Raw genomic sequence first — 23,889 nt, 5'->3', positions numbered from 1 at the left:
AGACATTTTACTTGGTTCTGCCACTGAGGGTCTGATGTAATAAGCCTTCGGCGACAGTTTCTGGTGCAAATTGGACACATTCTGCCTGTGTGTTACCTACAAAACCAGCACATGAGACTAAACACACAGTTTATGAGCCGTGTGCATGGTGTGCATATGATTGAGGATTGTGCAGAAAATAGGTGAAAAAATCATAAATGCAGTTGATTATATAATCCACTCAATTTACTTGTGTTTTTGGAGTTTTCTCCACCTCGTAGGTTCTTTCTGCTCGTCAGAATGGAAGACTCAAATATTTTTATCTGATATAATCTTGAAAAAAAAATCCATTTCCCTGTAACTCTGTCTGCAGATTAACTAGGACACTGTCTGTGTGTTTGTTGGAAGTCTGTGTCTGCAAAGAGGGGTGAAAGGGGAGGGGTGAGAACCCACTGCTGTGAAAACAGTTCACACTTCTCCAAAAAGATAAGCACAGCTGCAGCTTTTCTCATGACAAAACATCATGTACAACTGCCACAATAAAAAATTACATTTAAACAGTTAAAAAAATGCTTGCTCACCTACGAAGATGGAACTCCAGTTTATTTCCCACTTTTCATTACAATATATTGCATTAAAGTTATTAAATACATAGCTCAGCTGTGTGTGAGAAGACGCAGTGCCTGTGCCATGATCAGAGTATGTGAGCTGTGTGGAGTGGGGTGTGGAGCAACATGATTTTTTTTGGCTTTTTAGAAAGTTGGAGTGTCAGCGTCAAGTGTCCCTTACTCCGAAATCACTCCAATGCCACCCCAAGCAACAAGCCAGTTCTTTTTCCACATTGAGTACCTCTGCGTGATATGAGTGATGCAGCACTGTAACTGCTACACAACACCCATTTACACAGTGTTTCCTCTGCAGAACTGTTCAGCACACCTACATACTGAAAAGTCTCAAATACTGCAACAAAGATCTGTAGATATTACACACAGTGATCCATTTTGCTGTGAAAATGATAAAGAATGTGTTTACCCATTGCAGTTTTCTGGCTCGTGATTGGGCCGTCGTTTCAACCCTATATTATCAAAAAAAAAAAAGCTGGTGCAGCACAGAATGTTTGACCAAAAACTACAAAATTCATGAAATAAAGTGAGTCTTGTCCACATGTTCAAGACATAAATATCTTAGTGGACATGGAGTGGGTTCTCTCGGTGGAAAAGTCCACCGTTCCACTCCACTCACATACTCTGGCTGTGAAGCAGTAGCTGTACACGCCTGCAGAATGTTAAGGTGAGAAAACACCACTGTCTCTTTTCTACTGGACTTGTCTTGAGCTGGTTGACGGCTCCACTGGTCACTGCACCTTTAAAACGTCAGAATGGAAGCTGACTCAAATATTTTTATCTGATATAATCTAGAAAAAAATCCATTTCCCTGTAACTCTGTCTTCAGATTAACTAGGACACTGTCTGTGTGTTTGTTGGAAGTCTGTGTCTGCAGAGAAGGGTGAAAGGGGAGGGGTGAGAACCCACTGCTGTGAAAACAGTTCACACTTCTCCAAAAAGATAAGCACAGCTGCAGCTTTCCTCATGTCTGTTAATAAAGGCCAAAAACTATAAAATGCATGAAATAAAGTGAGTCTTGTCCACATGTTCAAGACATGAATATCTTAAGAATGAATCATACAGTGGACACGGAGTGGGTTCTCTCCATGTGTGAACGAGGAGCGGAAAAGTCCACCGTTCCACTCCACTCACACACTCTGGCTGTGAAGCAGTAGCTGTACACGCCTGCAGAATGTTAAAGTGAGAAAACACCACTGTCTCTTTTCTACTGGACTTGTCTTGAGCTGGTTGACGGCTCCACTGGTCACTGCACCTTTAAAGCCTTGCACCTGAAGAGCACACCTGTGCCCAGCCTTAGTAAATCTCACAGGCACTGTGGACACAAATTGCGGTTGCATTGCATCAAGGGACATTTTGTGCTGTGCCTGCACTCATATGTACAACTGGCCCTGAGTGTCTGTGTGATCCTGCTTATAGGTCAGTGGTCCATGCAATTAGGAAGAGTGGAGAATTTTTTTGCCCTTCTGAACACTTTTCAAAAACTTTGAAAAGTGCTGGGTCGAGCGCCAGCTTACTCACATTGTTCAGACAGCCATGATTCAAACAGCAAAATACTAACTCTATATTTTTAAGGGTAAGCATTGGTTTGATGGCTCCTAATCTGCCAAAGCCAAGACTGAACAATTCTTCAGACGGACACCCGCATCGGTCCTCTCTTCTTCGTTCACACACTTACAAAAGCGTGGTGGACATGAGTTTGCTGAGTCAGCAGCCCCCTGAGGCATCTTAACAGAGGCTTGTGAGAGAAGATCATAGCCACAAAGGCCCCCCTACCCAAACCAGATCCATTACAGACCACAGCAATGACGCAGACGGCCGTTACTCACACCAGGAGTGTTCCGTACAGCAGAAGCAGTAGTGTGTGGGTGTGAGTGTGAAGATGGACCACTGTTAGTGCCCAGATGTCAGGTAAACAGAACCTGTTTCACCTTTTGTGAAAGCTAACTGTTGTAATTTTGGTCAGAAATTACTGATCTTAGAGGGGAATTTCACAGATTCTTCAAAATGTCTGCAGGATTAAATGGTTAAGATGAAAACAAAGGCATTCAGAGTGGTTTGATTTGAAATGTTCTGCGCTAGAGAAACATACTGAGTTAGAATTGTTCACAGTGGTGGTGATAAGAACCAAATGTCTAAAGAGTTTAAGGCCTCTAAAAGTAACCTCATGGCCTCAGCAAAACTGTTTGTGGCCAACATTTTTTTAAAGATGACGTGTAGGGTCACTGGTCATGTTGGATAGTAAGTAAGGTGGCTATATTTGTGTGGTAGACATCACTACCCCTGGTTCCTATCACCGCCACTGTAAAGAAATCAGCAGTCAGTTTCTCCACAATGAAGCATTTCGCATCAAACCAAAGGTTTTGTTCACATCTCAACCTCTGAATTATGCAGAAAGCCTAAAAAATCGCTTAAAGTACCGTCTGTTTGGGATGTGTTTTAAAGATATGTGTTGATTATGTTGCCACTGGACATTTGCTACGTTTATCAATGTTTCATATGGGAAATCGATCGTTGGATAAATTACAGAGAACTAATAGGAACAATATTTTGATATTTTGACGTGAGATTTCGGTTCTCACTAGTAAGAATCTATAGCTTTTCCCAATTCATCTAGATTACAATTGTTCACATATCAATTTTCATATTTCAACTAATGTAATAACATTTTTACTTGTTTACTTGTTACCTTCATTTCTGATATCAAGAAACTTAAAATGGCTTGCTGTAGAAAACTCTTCTCACTCTTTAGAAAACTTTCCCACAGGATACATCAGAATGAGTGATAACAAGAGTCATGCAGGATTCATCTACAGTACGTTTTACAGTAAAAGCAACTGAAATGTTCACAGATGCGGGAGCAGCCAATCTGTAAAGATTTGCTGATATTCCAGAAATTTTAATTTTCTCTGGTAAAAGGTGTTCAAACTGACTGGACAATAAGACTAAAAAGGGAGTTTTTATATCACTTTATTTATCATATTAAAATCTACCAATATTTTGTAAAATAATGGAAAAGGCAAATTGTATAAATACACAAATCACTGAAGACCAGCAGAACAAGTTCTTTGGTATTTTTCCTTCTCCTACACTTTAGGAGATCTTATTCAGTTCTTTACTAAAGAAAATTATTCTACAGGGAACCATCAATACTCAAAGAACCCTTTACATGATTAAAGGGTTCTTTGTATCATGAAAGCGTTCTTCAGATTGATGGAGAATGTACTGTAGATGGTTCTACAGAGCGCCTTTTTGAAAAGGGTTCCTTATAGCATCAAAAAGGGTTCTACTATGCTTACGGTGTCAAGCTCTGTGTCAAGGGTTCTTCTATTGCTACAAGCTTGACACCGTCAGCATAGTAGAACCCTTTTTGGTGCTATATAGAACCCTTTTTAAAAAGGTGCTCTGTAGAACCATCCACAGTACATTCTCCATCAGTCTGAAGAACACTTTCATGATACAAAGAACCCTTTAATCATGCAAAGGGTTCTTTGAGTATTAATGGTTCTATATGAACTATTTTCTTTAGTAAAGAACTCTGAAGAACCATCTTTTTTAAGTGTGAACTAATTTAGTTGTTGGACATGAAGAACAGAAAGAAAACTGAGACTGAAACACTGCAAGTGATTTCAGGAGATATTGTATTGATGTGGTCAGCCAGCAGGAGCCGCCGCTTCTGTTCCATTTGCTTCCACCAGCTCCATCATGATCATCATCATCATCATGATGATCGTTGTTGTCCTGGTAATGAGTTTTAGGTGCACAGCGAATGGGGAGAGCATAATGTGCTGGGACACTCCTCTATTTTGCTCTCCCCACAGGAGCTCATCTGCCTCCTCCACAGAGTCTGTGTGTTCTGGCTCTGTCTTAAATAGGACAAAAATAATTCGCCCCCTCACCGCAAGAAGTTTTCCCATTAGATTTACACTGGAGCTACAAGGCTAACGTAGCTAAGAAGTATTGGAAGCTTAGCATTGCGCAAACACAGGTGCATCACAGCTTAAAACCGCAGTAGCAGCCAGGTAAAGCCTGAATGTTGTCCATACAAGATTTATACAGTGTTGGGTGAAAAGGGAAATGATGTTCATTGATTGTTGGCCAAAGCATCACTTTACATCTGCATTCTAGCTTTTCATCTCATTTTTTAAGCACGGTATTTAGACACAGGTGAATATGCAGAGAATTTCTGCAGCACATTTTAATATGTAATTTGTGAATCTGGTAATTTCTTCTAAGCTTTAATTAAAAGAGAAATGTCTGAAAGCTGTCAAGGTCTGTGTTCTTTAAACGGTCTGATGCCGCCGCATAGCTGGAGTTTACTTTATCTCCTGCATGTCTAACTGCCCAGCTCAGTCTGACGTTAACCTCCTCACCAGCAGCCCAGCATTATCACTGTCTCTCTCGCCTCTCTCTCCTTCTCTATCTTCCTTTCTCTACATTTCCCCTATCGTTCTCTCTCACTCATTTCTCCCTCCTCCTTTCTCTCTCTCTATTTCTACCTCTTTTGCTCTCTCTCTTTCTCCCTTTTCCTTTCTCCTTTTCTCTCATTTCTCCCTCACACTTTACTACCTCTCGTTTTCTCTCACTCTTTTCTACCCCTTCCTTTCTCATTTTCTCTTTTGCTTTTTTGTTCCTCTCCTTTCAATCTCACTTTTTCTTTATTTTCCTCTCTTCCTTTCTCATTTTCTTTCTCTCGATATCTCCCTCTCTTCTTCTCCGTCTCCCTTTTTCTTTCTCTCCATTTCTTGTTCTCTCTCATTCTTTTTTCCCCCTCTCTCTTTCTCCATGTCGTGTTCTGTCTCTCTTTTCTCTCCTCTCATTCTGTATCCTTTTTCCTTGTCCTTGTGTCTTTCTCTCTCTCTCTTTCTTTTCCTCTCCCTTTCTCTGTTCCACTCTTTTGTCCCTCTCCTTTCATTCTCACTCTTTTTCTTTCTTTTCCTCTCTGTATGTTTCTTTCTTTCTTCTTTTCTCCCTTTTTTCTTTCCCTCACTTCCTTTCTCTCTATTTCTCTATCTCTCATTCTCTCTCACTCTTATTTCTCTCATTTTCGCTTCTCTCATTCCCTCTCCTCTTTTTGCCCTTGTGTATTTTTTCTCCCTTTCTCCTCTATTTCCTCTCTTTCTTTTTTCTCTTTCTATTGCTATTTCTTTCTCTCTCCATTTCCCCTACCCCTCTCTCACATGCTCTTTTCCTCCTTCTCGTTTTATTCTCACTCTCAATCTTTTTCTTTCTTTTCCATTTATTTCTCTCTTCCTTTCTCTTTCTTTCCATTTCTTCTCCCTCCACTCTCTCCCCCACCTCTCTCTCTGACATTTCAGCTCTGTCTCGCCCTTAGCTACAGTCTGTGCTCTCAGTGATGTCATCACTTCCTTTTCTGGGAAACTGCCACCTCACATATTTGTCAAGGCTGTGTCATGAGCAACATCAGACTACATCACAGAGGAAGACCCCCCTACACACACACACACTGGTGGGGTCATACATATATATTATATATATGGGAAAATGGGTCAAAATGGCCCCTTAAGAATAATATCCATTTACTGTGAAGCTAAATCCTGTCTGTTCATGAGTTCAGCATGTAGAGGACGATGACGATGCACAAACCTGAACACAGCAGCACAAAAAATGTTTAAAGAGCCCACATCACAGACAAATGTTCCTTTATTATGTAGTAAGTAAACATGGTCAAAACCTCTAAATGCACAGTTCACTCTCCAGTCCAAACACGAAAGCTAGGCTGCAAAAACAGCCGCTTTTGAATTCACAACACATTTACATATATCTGCTTATTCAGCCTACAACAGTTTAGCTCCACCCTATCAGTGTTTCAGTTTGGACTCTTTTTCTAATGAGGCACAATACAGCCAATCAGAACTACCAGACCTAAGCTCATTTAAATATATCTTAAAGGCACAGCAGCAAAAACAGCCTGTTTATAATTAAAAGGGATAAAGCGAGGTTGGAAAATAGTCACGTAAAAATAATCAAGTCTGTTTTTGGTACATTAAACCACACATCTGCCACAAAAAAATGTAGGATAAGCTCTTAAGCTAATAAGTAAATAATGAATTTTGCTAAAAAGCTCCAGTGAATACATTAAAATAGTGAATTCATAATTCAGTAACCTAAAGATGTGATGCTGTCAGGCTGTTTTTATGCTTGTGATTGTAGAAGACTCTTTTAAACCCAAACTGATGTGCTCCTAAGCTTTGTGGAAGTTTATGAGGGGTGAGCAAAAGAATTAACCTGACCATATCTTACTGTAGAAGCGTTCCCAAAAAAAACAAAAAACAGCTTAATAGACTCTGAAAACTGAAAAAAGATGCTTTTGAGGAAAACAGTTGGACCATATCTTCAACAGATGTTTCTGAGCTCCGACAGCAGGAAGTGAAGTGTAAAAATGTATCAGAAGAGCAGATATGAGAACACTGCAGCAGGGCACGGTGTTAATACATTCACTTCTGCTGACTTTGATTTGGAGAATCTGTATTGTGTGTGCAAGAAGGTGAAGCGTGAAGACTGGAAGTGAGACAGGCCACAGTGTGTATTCAGAAGCTTCTGATCAAATTCCATACAGTTCTGCTTCTGAGGATTCACTCTGTTCTTTTTCAGAGACGAAAGAAAGGAAGAGTGAGAGAGGGTGAATGAGAAAGAAAAGAAGAATAGTACAGTACTATGCAGAAGGCAGAGACCACCCTTCATTTGTTTAATTTTCAGTCTAAATCGTTATTAGGAACAAGTTATTCATTGATCAGATGTTTCTGTGGAGATTAGACATAAAATAACCCACTTGCAGAAGGGAAAGGAAAGAAAAAAAAAAAGAAAACAGAAGTTCCAAAACTGAAGTTCAAAAAATGTATTAAAAGATAGAGAGAAAATGGGACCCCTAATAAACCATGTAAGAGCTGCAGATCACGAAAACCGTCTCCCGTCAGATAAACAGCACTTAAAGCTTTTATCTTTGAGAGAGAGGAGAAAATCAAGCTGCTTCAGATCTGAAAACATCCACAGGTGTTTCTGTCTATCCTTCCACTGTGAGAAGAGCTGTTAAGAAGCTCTTACTGAGAAAAGGAGACATCAAAACAAAGAAGTTGCTGATGTTCTCAGAATGATGGACTGACCACCCCATCAGAGTCCAGACCTCAACATCACTGAATGTGTTTGGGATTATTTGGACTGCGAGCAGCAGAAAATGCAACCAACTTCTAAGACTGAACTGTGGAAAAAATATTCCTGCAGATTAAAAAAAATATAATAATGCAAGTCTCCTGAAAAGAAGAGAAGCTGTAATAAAGGCACTAATAGTGGAGACAGTAAATACTGAAAAAAATATATTTAGATGGTTAGACTTCTGTGTTTTTTCCTGTTAACTATGTTTTTTGCTTTATTCCCTGATAGAGATGCAGTTTTGCCTGGAAATGAAATAAACAAAGGATGTTCTTACAACTTTAAAAAGTTCTTGACAGGTTCTTTACAGAAAAAAAAAAATGTTCCTCTCTAGCATTGCTCAAAGAACCCTTTGTGGCACCTTTATTTAATAGTGTACATTTCTACATTCTGTTCTTTAAGAATTTTAAGGTCAGCTGTAGCAGCTTCATGCTTGTGCAAGCTGTTATAATAAAACCTTTTTAAAATGAAACAAACATTTGCAGTGTTAAATTCACTCTTTTGTAGATCATATCTGTTGATTTATGACTCAGGCCCTCTAAACGCAGCACAGAGTGGAAAAGCATTGCATGCTCAGCAGAAAGCATGAGGCCTGTATAATAAGGCTGGACCTAAAGTGCACTTCAGAAAGAGAAACAGAAGAAGGGACCTTTTCTTTTATCTGCCCATATTCTACATTTTTACTGATCAAAAACAGTTTTTAGCTTCTCTTTATACTTCAGAATCAAACAGGCTGCTTTTGGTACTAAGCACATGAGTCATGTGTGTAAATGGCATCTGCTCTGACTGGTAGACACCTTCACAAGTGAAATGAAGCATGTCATTTTTAAACAGCAGTCTGGGCTGAAATGTAGTGAGAAAACTGTTAAGTTCAGACTGTAATCTTCTGGGGAGAAAAGCTGTTCCTTTCAGACGTCTGGATCCTTTTTGAAGGCTGTGATAATATATTTGTTCCCTGACAGACAGGAACAGCAAAAAAGTATTCATTTTCCCCTCATCCTTCACTCTAACAACACTGCTACAGACTGTCTGCAGAAACAACACTCCTTATTACTTCGCCAGGAATGGGGTAGGGCTGAACTACTGTAGGCTGAATGGGTGGTCACGTGTAACTACGGTTTCTATGAGTTTCTGAAAGTGAACTATTTGGCGTGAATGGCATGGTTTAAAAGTTTAACAATGTTTATATAAATGAAAAGCAAAGAAAGTTGTTTTGCCTATTTTAATGCCCAATTAATGTTTATGTGCTGAGTTTAACATATTGGGGGAAAACACTTATTATCCAAAATTATTGTAGCTCATTTTGGGCAGGCCTATCCGCAGCGACTGGGGAGCAGTTGGTGGTTAGGTGCCTTGCTCAAGGGCACTTCAGTCACGTACTGTTGGCTCAGGGGATTGAACCGGCGACCTTCCAGGCAGAGGACTGGTTCCCTAACCTCCAGCCCATGACTGCCCCAATTTTGTTCAATAATATAACAGTGTCGTGTTATCATTATGGGTAAAGGACTAATGAATGATGTTTTCTGACTTGTGAGGAGGAATGAGGTTTTGGAATAAACAAACGTAAGTGTGTATATGCATGAACTCATCATCAGAAGTCAGTATACAGAAACAGCCTAGTACAAAAAAAAAATCACACACAAAGTAAATAAGCCACGAGGACAGGGACAAAAAGAACTGTTCTCTAACCACCCAGTTTGATGAGCTGGAACGTGTGTTTTGAAGCCCCCTATAGACTAAATCAATTGTGGTCCTGAGTGCACACAGTGTTTTTTGTTTGGAAACGGACTCGATGCCTGTATAACATTTGTCCATGTCTGAGGAGAGCAAGCATGAAGTGTTTTTCCCCTCCAGCAAAATAGCAACATCCGCACAGCTTGGGACAGAAAACCATCAGGTGCAAAACCGTTTGTATTGGTGTGATAGTTTCACTCAGCCATAATGAAACACTGAAGACTATATGCTGATTAGTTTACAAGAAGAAAAAAAGAGAAAGAGAAGAGAGGCAAAGAGAAGAGATAAAAAGAGGAGAGGAGAACAAAGAAAAGACAATCTAAAACAATAGAAAAAAGATGAAAGTAAAGAGAAGAAACAAATTAGTAGAGAGAAGCAGAGAGGAAGAAGAAACGAGACAAGAAGAGAAAATGAAAGGATAGTACAGAAGGAAAAGAGAAGAGAGATGACAAGGTGAGCAGAGAAGAGATGAAAGGAAGAGAAAAGAACAGAATAGTAGAGGATAGAAGATAAGGGAAGATGAACAGATGGCACAGAAGGAAAAAAGAAGGGATGTGATGAGAAGAGGAGATGAAAAGATAGTACATAAGGAAAAGAGAAAAGATAGTACAGAAGGAAAAAAGAGAAATGACCAGAAGAGAAAATGAAAAGATAAAGAGAAGAGAGAAATGATGAGACAAGAAGCGAAGAGACATGAAAAAAAGAACAGAAGACAGTAGAAGTGAAGAGAGTAGAAGAGTTGAAGAGAAGAAGAAAAGAAAAAAGAGAAGACAGTAGAGGCGAAGAGAAGAGAAGAAGAAAAGAGGATAAGAGATGAAATGAGTCGAGACAAGAAAAAGAGAAGAGAACGAGTGTTCCTAGCACTGTTTGCCAGTGAGAGCCAACATGATGGATAATGATAGTAAGCACTCCATTCCCTTTGCTCCTCTCCTCCCTGCTCACATTAACATACATGCAATATCCTTTATATTCATCTTTCGAAACCAACTGGCGCTTCATCGATCATCTTTCATAACAGTCCCAGAATAGCTGGCTAAAATAAAATGCAAAAAATCCTGCTGAACTTTTATTTTGTAAAACTCAGGGATAAACTCAAAGTAGTACGCTGAGACAAATCACAATACATTCCTCACAGTTCTTCCTCCACTCCACCCAGGCATCTGACCTCCGCTAAACCTTCTGTCCGAGCTTTTCTGGGCGTTGCGACGCACTGGAAATGATGCATATGCATGCACACACTTGCTCTTTGCCACTTGTCTTTCCAATGTGTTCTTTTCCCAGCTCGTCCTGCACTCTCCTGTCTCTCACTCTCTTCTCTAAAATAAGAATCTTTCTTAATGAAGCGATGTAGAGAGAGGTGAGGGGTGGCCAGGTGGTTTGCGTAGATAATGGTGAGCAGGCTGAGGAGATCAGAACAGCTCTGCATGATCGTCTACACTCCCTGAATGCTCACAATAGTGAAGCCCTAATACTGATCTAGTCCAGTTCCATGTGCTCTATTGCATGTTTGCAGACAGAATCTGACCACAGGAAAACTGTTCCTGGACCAGCACTACTTGCTGTGGAAGGAGGCAAAAGAAGACCACCCTAATACTGATCCGAACCCAGTTCCACATATTGGCCTATGGAAACTGATTCTAGACCAGCACTAGTTACAGTCCCAGGGTTATTTAAGGCCCAACTGGCTGCCTGTGTTGCTCCACGCTTGCTGTAGCTAGCTTGAGGTGGCTTAATCTAGAGGATTTGTTGGCAGCGCTGGGAGCAGCTAAAACGCCGATAAAGCCTTGATTCTCTCTCAGCATTAGCCTTGCTGTTAAACCACATGCAGCTTAGCATTTTCACTCCCACGATGTTAAAGCAATAGTTGGCAAAAAAATAAGAAACGGAAGCTTAAGTGTACCAATCAGCATGGAGCAAACCGCATGGCTAAATCATCACACAGTTACCTCAAACTGTGTTAAACTGTTGGGTAATTTGAAACAGACTTGCATATGTGGGTGTCAATAAAAATGGAGTGAAAAAAATCTTCAACATGGCCATTACAATTATTTCTCCTTATTCACTGACAACACTTCTGAGGTTCTTCAGGGATCTGTCTTGGGGCCTACACCTTTTCCACATATATGCTCCCTTTGGGACAAATTATAGCTAAGCATAATATCTTTTTTAATTGTTATGATTTACCTCCTCTGAGACCTGGTACCCAGAGGCTCAATTAGTGCACTGAAGATGTCAAAACTGGATGACCAGTAATTATCTGCAGCTGAATTAGAGCAAAACCAAGGTCATCTTGTTTGGTTCCTCTGAATTCACAAGCTTTCTAGGAAACATGGACTCTTTTACACCTTATTTTAAACTACATGTGAAAATTCTCAGCAGTTAATTTAAAATGCTGCAACTTGACTAATATCTGGGGCAAAGGAAAGGGATCATATTAACTTGGTTTTTAGCTTTCCTTCATTGGCTTCCAGTTAAATTCAACGTAATTGTAATTTTATTGTTTGTGTTTAAGGCCCTGAATGGACTGACCCTCCAGACATTGTGGATACACTTTGTAAATCTTTAAGGTCCTCAATCAATCACTTACTTTAAGGTCCCCAATCAGTCCTGAATGTTCCTCAATCCTGGCTAAAGCTGCTTTTGCGCTTGCAGTGCCAAGGCTCTGAACAATTGATGCTGATTGTTGTACATTTCATAGGCTTACACTGCTAGCTACATTAGCACAAAACTAAAGAAGCAAACTTCACACACCAAATATATCTGGCTGGATTTCTGGCAGAATTTCATAACTGCATTACAAATCATAATATTAGACGCCCTGCTACGTCTCCACACTTAGGCCTGGCCACCCACGTCCATATAAAAAGGACAAGGTGATCCCAGAGGAGAACTGTTGGGGCAGTAAAGCGATCTTAGTGAAGTAATGAGGGACTCTCAACTCTCTTTAACAGTCCCTGGGGAAAGGCGTCACACTGAAAACATTTGACAGAGCATTTGACTGCTTTAACAAGGTGCCTCTGGGAGAGTGAAGGAGAATGCTAACAGCAGGAATGTTTTACAACCAGGTCTGCCTGCAAAGAACAAAGAGGCCTGAAGTTTATGTACATATCAGCCTAAGTGTATGGGATTAGACTACATCAGTGGACCACATCATATTTTTTTACGGCAGGCACAATCCTTGTTTGGCAGGCAAATGGCTTTTTTTCATCATTAATAAATATTGCCTTTGATAGCATACAGTTTATTAGTTTTATTGGTAAAGCTTTTCTGAAGGGCTGCGTTTATAAGCCTACACAATATCTACATAAGCCTTTCAAGACAACTGAAATAAACCTATGTAGACATTTCTAAAGTCTTATTCCAACAATTGTCAGTCGCATATGCTGTGTGAAACGACATCGCAACTGACAAAAGCTTCCTTTATGACACATGCTGGAATAAGTCATTTACTAAGGTTTAAGTCAGGCGTCATGAAAGGCTTACGTAGCTGTCATGTAGCCTTACAAATGCTGTAGCAAAGTGTTACCATGAATTGTGTTTTATGCACCATTGCCAATGTTTATAAGCCCATGTTGTTGTTTTTTTACAATATTATTTTATTACAGGGATTTTCATCTTATAGTGTCTAAAAAATGTGCAAACTAAAACTTTGTGGCTGACCTAGTGGTGCCTCGCTTCTACTTAGCACTCTAAACTCTCAGGTAAAACTAAGGTAGCAGCTGTTTCCTTGCTGTGAACTTCAACCTCAAGGCTCTCAAGGCCACAGTATGTGAAGAGGTCTGATCTTGCTTCAGCAAATACAGTCAAGTTTTTGTTTTCCATAATTTGCTTTTACTTAAAATATTAGCTGAATATTTATTTTTATAATCAAATAAATGTATTCAAATTTACACATTTGTTTTGCATTAGATTCCATGGGTATGACATCACAGCCACCAAAGTGCCTTTGCAGATGACTGGACTAGGAATATTTCAGGCACTGTTGTAGTGTGTTCACATACATTGCAACTGTCAAAATATACTTTCTTTTGCTTCTTTTTAACACCTTTTGAAAACATTAGTGGCCCCTTACACCACAATAAAGTCATAATAAATGGACAAATTGGCCCAAAAGAAAATGTTCTGTGTCTGTGGAAAAGAACTAGAGGTATGAGCACTACACATCTGTCCAAACTGGGTTGACTGTGAAGGCCATAGCATAAGATTTACATCATTTTCATACTCATCTACCCATTCAATGACGCTTCGTGCTCTGAGCATGGGGGCCCAAACCCATCAGCATAGAAATATTTAATCAAAGGATCAAGATGATTAGTTAGAAAAACACATTTTCAGAATAACACACACTCTCCCATCTGTGGTGAGTGTACATACCTGTTTCCCCCCACACAGGCAGGTACTCATCTTGCTGAATGTCCAGCATGATCTCCAGGCCGTTGCCGGTTCCTCCCTTCATTGTGGTCCTCAGAGTCTTCCCTTCTTCAGCTGCATTGAACATGTAACACTTCCCATACCGCGTAAACACCTGCAGAGAGAAACCGAGAGAGAGAGAAAATTCTGGGTTAGGCCTCACAGCATGAGCCACAGATGGAAAAGCCTGGTACAAAGAAGGTGAATAAGTTTTATGTTTAAAATACTTTTTTCTGTAATAAATAATTGCTATACCATGTAAGAGGGGGGTAGAGAGAATATGAGAGAGAGGGGGAGGGTCTTAGAAAGAGAGAGAGTGAGGAATAGCAAATGAGGAATAAAAAGAAAGAGAAGGAGGAAAGAGATCAAGAGAGAGGGTGAAAAATAGAAAAAGAGAGACAGAGAGAAAAAGAGGAAGTGGGGAGTGAGCAAGGAAGAGAGCTAGAAAGAGTCAGAGAGAGATGGAAAGAGAAAAATGAGGGAGAGAGAGAGTTAGGGAAAGAGAAATAGCGAGAGAGAGGAGGGGGGTAAAGAGAAAAAAGTGTAAGATAAGAGAGAAAAGGAGACAGAAAGGTAGGCCAGAGAATAGAGAGAGAGGGAGAGTAAAAAGAAAGGCAGAGATGAATGTGAGATGGCAGAAAGAATGTGAGAGGAACAGAGAAAGAGACAACAGAGGTGACAGAAAGTGAGAGACACTGAGAGACAAAGAGAGAGAGGAGATAGTGTGCGTGTATGTGTGTGAAAGAGAGAGAGAAAGAGAGAGAAAACAGGAGAGACAAAGTGAGAGTGAGAAACAGAGAGAGGTGAGAATGAGAGAAAGAGAGGGATAGGGAGTGAACAATGGAGAGAGAGAGAGAAAAGGGTGACAGAGAATGAGGGAAAAACATAGGAAGGGATGAAAAGAGAGAAAGAATGTAACAGAGAGAGAGTAAGAGGTAGAGAAAGAGAGAAAGGGAGAGTGAAAGAGGGAGAGATGAAAAGAGGTCAAAAGAGTGTGAGAGGGTAAGAGGAAAAAAAGCAATCAGTAGAGAGAAAAGAAAGAGAGAAAGAGGGTAGAAATTTTGAACACAGGAAAGAGAGAAAGAAAGAAAGAGAGAGAGAGAGAGAGAGAGAGAATATTAATATATGAGAATATTCTGGTCAGATCTTCAGTTTGTAGGTGGGTGTCTTTGTGGTTTAAGTTTTAAAGACTTTTTTCTTTAATAAAGAATTCTGAGAATCAGTCAGCCTGAGTTAGATTTAGCTTCTCCTGTTCGACAGACAGAGGAGATAATGCAAAAGGCTCTAAATGGAAGGCGGAGAGCAGAGTAAAACTAGTTTGTCCCCTGGTCACCCTACTGAGGATTTGTCTATCAGATAGAGAGCGATGGAATGACCTCTGCTGCACTGGATTCAGGCAGACTCGAGCGCAGGAAAGAAAGCTGGTTGCGCTTCCATTCGTTTAACAGCCAGAGACTTTACACTGTGTACTGATGAGAGACAAATCCATCCCATTAGAAAGTAATGGAGCATAAGAAAAAACACACCACCATAGCCTCCCTTTGTCTCTCTCTCTAACTCTCTCGCTTTCTCTCTCTATCCAGAGTTCAGTGAGTCCATGGAGGATGTGGTTTGTGGTTGAATCTAGCCAGGTAATGGTGCGTAGATGGAGGGAGATGGAGCAGAGAGAGTGGGGAGAATGCTTGGAAAGCTAATGTTGCCTATCCTCAAACTGCTTTGTTTGATTTTACTCTGCTTCTGCTTCGGGTCATGTACTGTTTGAGTCTCGTCCCGCCACCAAAACCCCAGGATAGCCAATCAGCTTTCTCTCAATGCACAGGTCCACAGATTTGCAATAGCAGGCAATGGTTTCAGGATAATACAAAACAGGCTAATGCACCATATCTGGATTGCCTGAACATGGCTCTAGGCTGGACTTTAGCTGTCTAAGCCCTGTCCAGCGCAAGGTCTTGACTGAGTGCTGGCCTCCATTAGGAGTGTATCAGTGCTGTTGTTTTGCATGATGTTGGCCCACACACCTGTAAAATACGGTATCTAGTATTTCACTGGTTTAATAGCGCTGCCACATGACATTGTAACTTATTGATTGACAAATCTGTTGCAGTCAATTGCAAAACTTACTAGGCTGCCTTACCACCAGATGTAAAGCAGTGATTGTGAACATGCCAGAATGAAAAATAATGTACAACCCAGAGTAGTCAACACCACTTCCATTCTACATAGAGACAAATAGGTGGGCACCCTTAACACACAGCAGCTTAAAGTGGCCCAAAACTGATCTCTTTCTTTATATGATGCAGATGTTTTATCTGGGTGGCAGTGTGATGAGCTAAAAACCCACTGAATCTGACATTTTCAGTTTGAATTTGGGACACTTTCATATGTGGTACTGACAGCTGTTACGTATTCAATATGCGGCAATGAGACTTAGTCTGAACAGAATTCTTGTGACTGGTACATCATTCCATTTGTCATAATTTCACACTGCCAAAAAGGAAAGGTGGACGACAACAGTGAGGGAGGATTCCAAAAGAAATGGCTGTATGTGCTATAGGAGAACGTAGCTGCAGGGTCAAAGAAAAGTTTAAAGTCTGAAAGCAAAGTTTAAAGAAACCAAGGTCACAAACCAAGGAAGTGGCCAATGGCTGAAAAACATGCCCTTTTACAGTGAGCTCAAACACATTCTGGGTAATGAGCCCAGCTGTCAGCCATTAGAACTTCTGATGCTGGTGAAGACGAAACTGAAACCTCCACTGCACATTTACATGAGCATCAACTTTAAGCTAGTGATTGTTTACCTCTGGATGGATGTGCCACGTGGAGCATTGATCTTTTGTGCATGCAGGTCAGTTTAGGAGCGTGATCTGTTTAGACCAGGCATGTCAAACTGGGGTCCTTCTGGGCCAAACTGCTGTGGACATTAGCGTTTCCCCTGTCTAACACTTTGAATTTAAGTCCTTGATAATTAGCTGATGAGTGCTTAATGAGGAAGTGTGCTGTAGTCTGCAGTGTTTTGGCTCGCAAGGACTGGAGCGTGACATGGGGTTCAGACTAATGTTAGATATAGGTTACATTGCGAAATTACAGAGAAACGTACCAATTCCTTTGCAGTGGCAGTGATAGGTTCCAGGGGTTGAAATGTCTACAATGCAAATATTGACATTTTTACTATCCAAAAGGACCAGTGAACCAATACGAGTTTTATATGTAATGTTGATACTGTTGGTAAAATAGTGGACAATCTAAAAATGTATGTTTTCTTTGGGGACTATTCACCTTGCAACACCCTGCATGAATTTAAAAAAAGGTTTTAGGCCAAAGCCTTCACACAAAACTATTGAAAACACTGTCAAGCATGAGGTAGTGTATTCGTAACAATTCTGTATAAGGTCAGATTGATCCATTACCAACCCTGGAAACACCTTGCCCCTTTCATGTATTGAATATTAATAAATTCATTCATCAATAACAATAACAAAATATATTCAATGTGATAATCTCCCTCCAGTAATTTATTAGACCTCACTGTTTTTATTCTGGTTTAAAGGGAGGTCATATAAATACTAGGATTCACTTTCTCAGCCAATTTATTTGCTACATTTTCCTGTGTTTTTTGTTCTTGCACTGTATTTTGCTAAGTACCATTCAGGGTCCCAACCTCAGTGCTTTCCTGCTCAACCAATCAGCATTTGATTGACGCATAGTATCGCAAATTCACATGACAGGTGCACCTCTGCAAGCTTCTGGGACCTATATCTCCTCAAAAACCCCTTGTATGCAAATACACAGACATATAAATAAACCTTAACACTACTCAGGCACCTCGAAATGACAAAACATCTAAAACGTTTTATATGGCACTGGCTCTAACCCAAAACCCTGTACTTTAACCAAACTGCAGGTAGCAGAGAGTAGGCTGAGGTGATATGAATAATTAACAGAGTGATCTGACGCAACACTCAGGCTTGTTCTGACAGTTATGGCTGACATACACAGAGAAGCAAATGAGCATGGAGAATTTTAGGGTCTCACATTTGTACAGTGCAATGACCAGCATGACCTTCAGGGCATCACCCCTCCAACCACATCCTAAAGAAGAAAGGAGTAATAGATAGGAGGACAAAGCAGAGGAGTGAAAAAAGATGTTCATCAATTAGCCCAAGTCAATCCTCATGGAGATGTAGGTCAAAGCCCTTCCTGTCTACTTGCACTGGGTGATTGATTGGAATAATCGTGCCTACAGTGCAGCCTCCTCCAGTGACTCCCTGTGCTCATTATCCTCGTGTGCACTGTCGAAACCAATCAAGCCAGGTAGACAGCTCAGAAAAAGACTCATAAAGCAGAAATGTTCTAAAACAGAACAGGAACTGGATCCATGAAATATGTGGATGGATGAAAACCGAGAGATACACACCAAATAAATTAGTTATGGTCAGTATGTCGCTCAAGCTAAGCTAACCAACTGCATGCAGTCTCAATGGACTCTCTGCACCAACTCTATAACTCTGTGGTGTCTATGGTTTCAAGGACCATCTCTATGGACTCTACGTTCCAACTCTAAAGTGGACACCAACTGTTAAACTCTATGGAGTTAACTGATCAATTCTATGGATTCCACCATCGGTTTGTCCAACATTAAGATGCCCAATCTGAGAAAATTCTCCACCAAGAGACTTCACCACTCAATCTGTCTGGAAAAGGTAACGGAAGCACACAATATTCCAAATAAAAATCTAATAAAGAACCTAGAAAGAGGTCCCTGGCACTGACCTCCCACAAAAACTGTGGTCATAACAGAACAGATTGAAGACTGGCCAAGGCCCATGTCTGGCCAGCCTTCAAAGGGGAGACAGGAGTTCAAGTCCAAGCTAAAAGGAGGATTATTTGTCCTCCATAGTGTAGATCAACATGTAATTCCTTGGCGTATGAATGTTGCATTTGCTAAAACAATAAACCAAATAAATAAATAACAGGCCTGTCTGGACTCCAGACTCAATGGAACAACTCTTTGGCCTCTGTGGACGCAGTGGACCAACACTATAGATAGTGTTGATACTACTGATAATATGATCTCTATGGACTCTGTTCTATGTTCATATAAAACAAAATGAACTAAAACAAAAGGTATTGTTGTAGTACAAGTTCCCAAGACATTGTATTCAAATCTATTTGATTCCAAGACAATAAATTCGAGTCATAATCAGCTTTTTTCCCCCTGAGAACTGTTGCTGTAATATTGAAGGCTTATTATTAAATGTCTTGTTTAAAATGCTTTTTCTTGGAAGAGCAACCATGAGAAATGATAAAAGATCCTGTGGCTGAGATATCACTCAACAAGGAGAGAACAGAGTCAGACTGACCTCATTTCTACACTGTTCTCAACACACAGCTCTGTGCCCATACAGACCTGAGAACAGTACTCACATGGCTTTTTCACAGAGCCGGCGCTGACTCATGGCCTGTGACTGCACAGACCTGCTTAGCATCTAAAGAGAAGTGTGTGACTGTGCAGAATCCTTACAGTACATCTACGCTCCCGCGCACACACACACACACACAAATATTCACATAAACACATAAATCAACAAACCCTGGAGAACTTTGCCAGCCCCCAGTCCAGATAATCAACATGAATATTCAGAGTGCCATCCTTCAACTTTTTGAACATCTACTTAAAAGTGGCAGCAAAAGCCCGAGAGAATGTGAGAGAGAGAGAGAGAGAGAGAGAGAGAGAGAGAGAGAGAGAGAGAGAGAGAGAGAGAGAGAGAGAGAGAGAGAGGGGTAAACATGTTGGAGAGTCTCACCTATATGTGAAGCAGACTGAGACTACCACTCAAAGGTACAGAATCACTGTTTTTTCATAATATAAAACGAGTTTTGTTACAGATACACAACAACTTTCATAAAATATGATTTAGTTGTTGATTCATCATTGTAATACAGCATTCTCAGTCACTGTACAATCATCCACAGCTCTGTTTATCATTGTGGACGCGTCTGAAGTCTGTTTATTGTATTTTTGCTTTAAAAAAAAATCAACAAAATGTGTCATTCAGGGATGTTCAAACTATGTGGACTTTATAACACATGCATAAGCACTGTATGAGATTAATGTATTAAAAAAAACAAACAGACTGATGGTTATGAAGTAAGTTACATAAGGGTCCTTTAATTAAAATGATGGATATTTGTTACATTTGTTACACTGTTATAAAGAACCTGAGTAAGGTCATCATATACTAAATCTGTTCTGACTGTCCCCTCACTATTTATGCTGCTACTAAATAAAACTACAACAGTTATGAATAAAACGGTGTATTAAAAACTTTTGAACGTTAGCGTATAATTGGCATAATCTGCTGTCAATGAAATGTCAGTGTTTCTAAAGATTAGTTAATACCTCTTTCCCTCCCGTCTCTCTCATAGCCATCAATAAGCCATTATGATAGTTGTTATTTACAGTAAAGCGTACGGCTGTAGTGTTGGCTTTGTAAATCACCACCCTGGGTGCTACATTCAGCATCAATAACAGCACGCCAATAGCCATTTACTGCTGTTTTCGGTCCTGTAAAAGCTCTGGCAAATGCTTGAGAATACCTCTGAAAAGCAAGTTTTAAACGCTTTCAAATGACCTCTAACTTCATTATGCTAATCTGCCTGGAAAAGTTTCTCATTTGTCCTTTGCATGGGCTGCTTCTTCTTTTCCTTCTGCACTTCACAAAGAGATGAAATGCATACTACTGTCAAAAGAAGCCAAACCTTGTTAGCCAGAGTTCAGTGGGCAGCTATGAAACTGGAGAGCCTGTTACAAAGAGTCAGAAACCCTGTGCTAATTAGCGTGCTAACACCAAGCAAAACCACAGTTATTAGGTACTGAGAGGAGTGTGTGTCATGCTAAAGTCATTAAGCATCAAGACCACACTTGTTCACAAATCACGTGCATGTGGAGATTCTCATTTGGTATTCTATAAAGAAGAAACTATTAGCTTTCCAGTAGAGACTGGCACCCTGCGGTCTGACTGAACGCCAGAATCTTATCAGAAAACAAGCACAACACAGAGAAGTTTAAAGCATGGCCTTGTACCCTAGAGTGGCCCATCACTTTAGGTGATTAAAGTAGCAGCTGTCCATGAAAGTGGTCTTTTCGAAAGCCAACAACAAGACTCTGGACTGGTGCTGTCACCCAGAGCTGCTTTGGCTCATGTCCATTAGCTGTGGCAGCTACTACTGAGGTACCACAGATACTAAGACTGTTGTTGTGGATAACATAGTACAAAGTAATGTGTTGTTACTTTGTACACTTTGTATGTGTTTTACAGTTTTATACAGCATCCTGTGCTAATTTCTAGGAAATATTTACAGTACAGGCAGATTATACTGTATCAAAGACTTTATTTCATGGCTAATACACCCATCAGGCATAACATTATGACCACCGTCTTGTTTCTTCACTCACTGTCCATTTTATCAGCTCCACTTACTATATAGGTGCACTTTGTAGTTCTACAATTACAGACTGTAGTCCATCTGTTTCTCTGCATACTTTGTTAGCCCCCTTTTACCCTGTTCTTCAGTGGTCAGGACCCCCATGGACCCTCACAGAGCAGGTACTATTTGGGTGGTGGATCATTCTCAGCACTGTAGTAACACTGATGTGGTGGTGGTGTGTTTGTTAGTGTGTGTTGTGCTGGTCTGAGTGGATCAGACACAGCAGTGCTGCTGGAGTTTTTAAACACCTCAGTGTCACTGCTGGACTGAGAATAGTCCACCAACCAAAAATATCCAGCCAACAGCGTCCTATGGGCAGCGTCCTGTGACCACTGATGAAGGACTAGAGGATGATCAACAAACTGTTAAGCAGCAGATGAGCTATCGTCTCTGACTTTACATCTACAAGGTGGACTGACAAGGTAGGAGTGTCTAATAGAGTGGACAGTGACTGGACACAGTGTTTAAAAACTCCAGCAGCACTGCTGTGTTTAGCTGGTTAAGCTGTAGTCAAATGTTCTCTAAAGCCAGACATACACTGTGCCATTTTAGAAATCTTAGACCATCATGTATGGACAAAGCCTGCTCACACAGACAAAGCCTGCTCATGAACTCACACTATACGAAAATGCTCCATCAATGCTACATGAAACACTATTCAAAATAACATGTAGCGCACTGAGTACTGAACAAAGAGAAACTGAGCAGAGCTGCTAACGCTGAGCACTGAAGCACACAATAGGACAATTCAGTCTATTTACAGAGTACTTTACAAAAAGAAATCACTGTATTAATGTTTATACATCTCTATTGCATTCAGTCACACAAATAAGAATAGAAGGAATCTGGTAGAAAATACTGACTTTTTCCGCCTCTGTTTAGTTGGCCTACGTGTCTCTACCCATACTGGGGAAGCGGTTGTGATTGTGTGTTTAAAACAGGCTAAAATCACACAGTCTATTCCTGGATGGAAACTACCAAGATGGAATGTTAAAAGTGACCAACACCTTTGTGGCTGACCTCCATGGAGTCAGTAGCACCTCTCTGTGAGAGCAGAGCCTCATTCACTGCGATTGATCATTAGCGCAGCAATGTACCTTTGACTCGTCTCAGCAGGTATCAGAATGTTGGTATCGGTCAATTTTTACAAGTATAAGTGCAAGTAAATGAGTGCAGTATTGACCCGATATCAGTATCAGTATCAATGCATCCCTAGCTATGGCAATGCTAATTACAGCTAGCTATGCAATTCACTCTCTGTGGGATTTGCAGTGTCACGTTAACACCAAACTTACAGTGGTGTACATTCACTAACACACTGGCCTTAATACTTTACAGCATAAACACAGACCTTTGCAACTAGTTAGACATGCATGTAACATTTTTAGTTTGTACACTGCAGTTTTTCAGTGAATATTTTAGTGAAAACATGCAGCCTAACTGTATCATTAGTGGAGCCTCTTAGCCTTTTAGCTTTTCAAAGAATAGCTGTTTGTATTTGGAAAGTGAAGTGATCCGATTCTTTTGTTAGGTTTTTGAATCTTTAAAAAGGAGTTACAACTGAATCTAAAAGCAATTTCAAAACTTTTAAAAGCTGTTTTAACTCCTTAGTTTCCTAATATACTCCAGTTTCAGAGAAAACACAAAACCAAAACTGAAACTAAAAAAAAAAAAATCAAAGCTAAAAGACAAAATAAACAAACAAAACAAAAAAAAAAGTTTAATTAACTTAAAATGATAAGGTACGTTTAGCGTAATGTATTACAATTTCAATTCTTGTAATCACATTACAGTAACCGACTTGATAAGAATTCCATTACTTGCATTATTCATATCTCAGAGAGAACAACCTTATTTCCATGCAATGCATTTAAAGCATACATTTCCTCCATTCTCTGTGTAGATTTTTCCCCGTATGTAATTTGTGAAATTTGATTGTGAATGTGAGCATAAGTGGGGGAAGTGTTGTAAACTTTACGAGCAATCTGTCAAAGCAGCTAATCCAGCTAATATGAAGGTAATGATTAAAGAACACCATTTTAAAGAACAGAGAGCCCTTCTCACCTAAACAGACCAGACTCAACTTTCAGTCAGGAGCAAAGATTTTTGTAAGATTCACATTTTAATTATAACTAGTTTTAAAGCAGCTGTTTTGAATGGTTAGTTTGTAGGCTTTTAAAGAGAGACAGGGAGAGTGACAGGCCTTTTAAATGATGCTTGCTCTGAATGGTTCTTTCTTTCTAAATAAAGTACAGAAAAAGACTACTCGGTTTCCCTTGTACTTTCCACTTGGTACAGATTTGTATGTGTAGGAAAGTAATGAGAGGTGAGATTACTTTTTCCAGGAAGTGATAAGTCCATTACAGTTTGAGAGAAGGAATTAATGATTTGTAATGGATTACTTTTTTGAACTACCCCAGCACTATGGAAGACACGTTTGAGGGTAAGATGAACTGGGATGACTCCTAATTTTCTCCCTTCTTTC

General features: G+C 40.1%; 1 protein-coding gene across 1 annotated transcript in view; it reads right to left on the bottom strand.

The window, feature by feature from the left end:
* The window catches only part of asic2 (acid-sensing (proton-gated) ion channel 2), a 216,077-nt gene that overhangs the window by 41,472 nt on the left and 150,716 nt on the right, over window positions 1-23,889 (bottom strand). Inside the window, exon 2 of the mRNA XM_036589179.1 lies at window positions 13,881-14,031. Within this exon, the coding sequence (XP_036445072.1) occupies window positions 13,881-14,031 (151 nt within the window). The remainder of the gene's footprint in view (window positions 1-13,880; window positions 14,032-23,889) is intronic.

The sequence above is a fragment of the Colossoma macropomum genome, unplaced genomic scaffold (genome assembly GCF_904425465.1).
Source record: "Colossoma macropomum unplaced genomic scaffold, Colossoma_macropomum, whole genome shotgun sequence".
NCBI classification, from domain to species: domain Eukaryota; kingdom Metazoa; phylum Chordata; class Actinopteri; order Characiformes; family Serrasalmidae; genus Colossoma; species Colossoma macropomum.
Note: the sequence above shows the minus strand (reverse complement) of the source record. Positions and strands in the feature narration are given on the sequence as shown.